Source organism: Pipra filicauda, unplaced genomic scaffold (genome assembly GCF_003945595.2).
Source record: "Pipra filicauda isolate LSUMZ 115617 unplaced genomic scaffold, ASM394559v2 scaffold282_size1924045_pilon, whole genome shotgun sequence".
NCBI classification, from domain to species: Eukaryota; Metazoa; Chordata; class Aves; order Passeriformes; family Pipridae; genus Pipra; species Pipra filicauda.
In genome coordinates, this window is record NW_024104401.1 from 1,302,937 (window position 1) to 1,307,940 (window position 5,004).

General features: G+C 59.6%; 1 protein-coding gene across 1 annotated transcript; it reads right to left on the bottom strand.

Moving 5' to 3' along the window:
• Positions 1 to 2,305: 2,305 nt before the first annotated feature.
• On the bottom strand, positions 2,306 to 4,714 carry GBX2 (gastrulation brain homeobox 2). The gene is made up of 2 exons (XM_027735160.2): positions 4,062 to 4,714; positions 2,306 to 3,706 (listed from the first exon to the last, which is right to left on the bottom strand). Exons 1-2 carry the CDS (start codon positions 4,570 to 4,572, stop codon positions 3,183 to 3,185), a joined length of 1,035 nt encoding a protein of 344 aa, XP_027590961.1. The 5' UTR covers positions 4,573 to 4,714; the 3' UTR covers positions 2,306 to 3,182.
• Between the last annotated feature and the right edge of the window lie 290 nt (positions 4,715 to 5,004).

A 5,004-nucleotide genomic window follows, 5' to 3' on the forward strand; every position in this document is an offset into this window, starting at 1 on the left:
CTCCGAGGAAGAGGAGTTCCCCCCGCCTGTCCTGCCGTGAGTTTGCCCGGTCTCTGCAGCAGCCCTGGCATGCGGTGAGTTTGCCGGGTCACTGCGGCGAGGGAGTGAGAGGAGGGGGATTTAGAAGCTGTGATGTCTTATTTAAGAGCGAGGCAGCGTCCACCCAGCCCCGCTGGAGAGGGGTCGCCTCCTCCAGTCGCCGCAGCCCAGTGCTGTGAACAGCAGCGGCTTAAAAAAAAAATAAATCTAGATGCATTTAAAAAAGGGGTTTTGCTAAGGCTGACTGGAGCTGAGGAGCACAGGAGCAGGGCAGCTTTCCTTCCCCTACGACACTGTGCTGTGCGAAGAGGGCCGGCATCGCTGCCGCGCTCCCCGAGCACCGCAATTATTTGATCTGCAGATGTAAGAGGAATTTATTGTAACAACAAATATAGTGATGTCAAAACCCAACCTTGGATTAAAGCCGGCAGCCAAAGGGGAAGTGTATTAATTTCAAACAGCATCAGAGGCCAGTGCCTATTAGGACGAGCTATTCTTCAGACCCCCCCATCAGAATTAATCATTGGGAGTTAATTTGAAGCTCAGACAAGTTGCTGTTAATTTAGTGCAGGGAGGACGGGATGGAATAAAAAGCTGAGGTGCTGGCCGGGCCTCCTGGGTCTCATTAATCAGCGAGCTGAGACGGCCTGGCTTGATTACAATTTGCAAAAAAATTCATTAGAGCCTGGGCGATTGACAATTTTTCTCTCTGCCTGTGATCTGACTCATTAGGCAGCCAAATGAAAGCCATGATGATGGTGATGATGACAGCTATCAACCCCCTCGCTTGTTTATCTCCTTCTCCTCCGGCCCCCGGCCCGGGACTCCCCCCTCCAGCCCCGAAGCCCCACTCCTGGGATAAGGGGGGAGCAGTGGGGGACCCCAACCCGCGGAGTAAATAACTTTCCAGTGCCTGGGGCAGATGCCGGCTTGTAGGGGGAGAGATGCCCGGGGGGGGGTGTACAGGGGTGAGGAGCAGCTGCTCCTCCCTAAAATACAGCCCAGCCCGCCCCCGTGGGGGGGTACAGCCGGTGGGGGGGTGCGCCCCGCGGAGGGGGGGCGCGGCAGCGCTGCCGCCCGCCCGGGCCGGCTCCGGGCGCTGTGCTGGCCGAGCAGCGTCCCCTCTGCACCGAAAGCAAACCGAAATAAATTCAAATAGTGCCAGAAGGGAAATTTTAAAAGCGCTCCGAAGAGGAGCAACGCTGGGAAACCTCGGAGGGAGGACACGGCTGGGTTTGTCCCACGCGTGTCCCGGCTCCCCGCTCACTCCCGCGGAAAAACGAAACCAAAAATTATGATTAACAACAGCTTTTTTTAGAGCAGCGGGCAGTGGCGGCGGCTGCCGTAAAGGTTGGAATCGCCCGTGATTTTCCGCTGGTCCCCGCGTGTCCGCGGCTGGCCATGGGGCCGGCTGCGGTGCTGCCCGGGACCGGGCCGCTTTGGGGGGCGGTGGGAACGGGGACCCCCACGCTGCACCCCCGGAGCCGCCGCCAACCCCCTCCGACCCAAACAAAACAATAACAGTTATTATAATAAATAAATGATGAAGCGCGAAGGCTGCAAGTGATATGGCCCCGCCAAACGTGGGTTTACTCACCGGAGCCCGTCCCGGGAGCGAATGACCCCTCCCCGGTTTAATTTTAATAGACTCCCCCGGAACCCCGTTTTCTTCGGGGAATTTTAATTCCAAATCGCCGCCACCGCCAATGACGCGGTGTCACCGGCACGGATGCAGCCGGGATGCGGGAAATGGGGGGGGGAAACCACAAACGGGATGAAAAGGATGCGGGAAGGGGGGGACGCGGGACCCTTCGGCCCCGAATACCCCCCGGCGCGGGCCCGGCGCAACGAGAGCGGGCGCGGGGCTGGAGGGGCGGCTGAACCCCCGGACACGGGGCTGGAGACCCGCTGGCTGCCGGGGGAGGCTGTGGGGGTGCTCCTACCCCCCCCTCCCCTCACACACGCCCGAGGCCACCCCCGTTTGGTCACACTAAACGCCTTTTTTCTCCAGCTTTTCCATCCCGCACAAAAAAAAAAGAAAAAAAAAGAAAAAAAGAAACTTTTTCACCCGTCTCCCCCCTCCCCGACAATAAACGTGGCTGCGGGGGAAAAAAAAAAAAAAAAAAAAAAAGGGCGAGAGCAGCATCGCTCCGGCAGCGCAGGAGGGGGAAAAAAATCAGCTCAACGCCAAATCCTGGACAGAACAGCCGGGGGCTGGAGGGCTTTTTTTTTTTTGTCTTTTTTTTTTTTTTAAGTCTTTGTTTCTTTGTCGGTTTTTATTCACAAGACTTAGTTTGCTTTTAAATTTCATAACTTATAAGGAAATAAGCTACATTGAAATAAATTAAACACAATAGAGAAGATCGTGCTGCTTTTTTTTTTTTTTTGCCTTTTTTTATCCCCCCTCCCTCTCTTTCTCTCTCTCTCTTTCTTTTAAACATGGCTTGGTAGAATAGGCAAACCAAATCGACAGAAAGCCAGGCAAAAAATAGATTTCAAAACTCGTCCCCCAGTGCCTGCCACTCAGCCATCGGCAACAAAACTAAACAATAAAAAAGGCATGAAATGAAACTCTTAGTTTTCTTTCCGTGTTTTTTTTGTTTTGTTTTGTTTTGTTTGTTTTGTTCTGTTCTCTTGTCTTTTGTATTTTTTACCTTTCGCCCCCGATAAGAAAGACAACCCAAAAGATGGCTAAAGCCGCTGCGGGTTTCGCTGGGGATGCTCTGGCGAGGGGGATCCAGCGCCGACACCACACCACATCCACGGTCCCAGCCGCAGCCGAGGCAGCGTGAGCGGGTCCAGAGCGAGGCAGCGGGATAATAAATATCTGTGTGTGTGTCTCTTCCGGCGTTTGATATTCCTGCTCCGAACCAAAACAGTTTCCAAGCCTCCTTCCCTCGCAGGCTCTCGCTGGACTCGGTAAGTGGAAAGTTTCGCTTTATAATTCGCTCGTGGCAAGGATTTGCCAAGCGCTCGCCTGGGGTTTTTTTCTTGTTGGCTGTTTTTTTTTGTTTATTTAAGGGTTTGATTTTTTATTTTTTTTTTGCTTCTCTTATTTTTATTTTTGTTCGGGTGGGCTGCTTTTAAACCCCGATTTGGAAACTTTTCCCTTAAAAACTTGTGGCTCTGAGTGTAGGGAGAGATCAGGGTCGGGCTTGCTCCAGTTGCTGATGCTGACTCCTGATCGCAAACCTGCTGACGTGCACCGGGATGGGGACCACGATCTTAGGGTTTCGGGAAGGTTCCCCTGTCTTGGAGTTGGCATTGCCCGCCTTGACCCGTTTCCATTTTGCCCGTCTGTTCTGGAACCAGATTTTCACCTGCACCTCGCTGAGTTTGAGGGCGTGAGCGATCTGGGACCTCTCCGTCAGGGACAGGTACTTTTTGCAGTGAAACTCCTTTTCCAGCTCCAGCAGCTGCTCGCTGGTGAAGGCTGTTCGCCTCCGCCGGTTTTTGCCCGTGGATGTGGTGTTGGTGGAACTGGGGGGGTTCTGGGTGTTCTCCTCCAGCACATTGCCAGAGTCCTCTTCCTTGTGAGCCGCCTGGCCGGTGATGTTGTCGTCCGAGCTATAGTCTAGATCGCTGTCCATGGAGAAACTTTCCTCCTTGCCTTTCGCATCCTCTTCTGCTTTGGGGTCCTCCTTGCCCTGGCCCCGGAGAGCCCCGGCTGGAAGCGAAGCAGAGGCCTTTCGTTAGCACCGGGTACCCTCCGTGCCGCGGCCACCGCGCCCCCCCGCCCTGCAGCTCCATCCCCCGAAAATTGATGGCTTTGGGAATTTTTTTTTTCCCCCGCGGATCCTTCGGTCGGGTTTTATTCTATTGATAGTTTTTCGAGCGGCGGGAGCTCGAACCTCCCTTCTCCTCCTCCCTTCTCCTCGGCCCAGCGGCCCCCCGGGGCCAGCCCTGTCTCCTCCCGGGGGTCCCTCCTGTCCCCCAGCCCCTCCAGCCCGCCCCGCCGGGGTGATGCGCGGAGCGGGCAGCGGGTCCCCCATTCCCCCCCGCCGGCATCGGCGCTCACTCACCGAGGGAAGCCGGGACGGCGTCGGCGGCGGGGAAGGGCAGGAGGGCTCCGTCCTTCCCCAGGAAGGCTTTGCCATCGTCGCCGCCGCCGTCCGGGGGTATCCCTTCGGCTTTCTCGAAGTTCCCCGGGGGTGCGAACTTCCTGGCGGCCTCCTGGTGCTGCGGGGAGGCGGGGAAGGTGCCGGGCAGCGTGGCCATGAGGGTGGAGGTGAGGGCCATGCCCTGGGCCAGGCTGGAGCAGAAGCCGGTGGGCAGGCTGGGCAGCTGGTGGTGGTGGGGGTGCGCGGGGGGCAGCGCGGGCTGCAGAGCGCCCTGCGGCAGCGCCGGCGGCGGCGGCGGCGGCGGCGGCAGCACCACGGGCCGGTAGGGCATGAACATGGGGTAGCCGGTGTAGACGAAGTGGCCGGGGGCGGGCGGCGGGGGGCTGCCGATGAGCGAGTCGATGCTGAAGGCCGTGCTGCTTCCCAGCGGGCGCTGCATCATCATCAGCGAGGGCTGGAAAGCCGCGCTCATGCCGGAGCGGCGGCGGGAGCGAGCGGGCGAGCGATCACCTTCCTCCTCCTCCTCCTCCTCCTCGGCGTGCGCGTCCCGCTCGGCGCGGGGCCGAGCCGGGGCGGAGCGGGGCCGCGGCCCGACAGCCCCACAGCCCCACAGCCGGGGCCGCCCGCGCTCCGGGGCCGCCCCGCCCGCAGCGCCCGCGCCCCGCGGAGCCGCCGCGCTCTGCCCGCCCGCGCGGCGCGGCCCATTCACATTTTGGCCGCCTGGGAACCCGGCCCGCCCCACGTGGCCGCCGCCGCCGCTCGCCATTGGCGGAACGGGCGGAGCGGGCGGGGCCGGCAGGGGAGGCCCCGCCCCTCGCCCCGCCCCCCCCGGCCCATTCACTTGGCCCGGACGGGGCGGCCCGGGCGGGACCCGCGCGGGTCCTCGGGCCGTGGGACATTCCCC

Coding starts and splice junctions, on each gene's coding strand:
- GBX2 (XM_027735160.2), bottom strand. CDS start 4,572: ATGAGCGCGGCTTTCCAGCCCTCGCTGATGATGATGCAGCGCCCGCTG. Junction 3,707..4,061: donor CGCCGTCCCGGCTTCCCTCG/GTGAGTGAGCGC, acceptor CTTCGCTTCCAG/CCGGGGCTCTCCGGGGCCAG.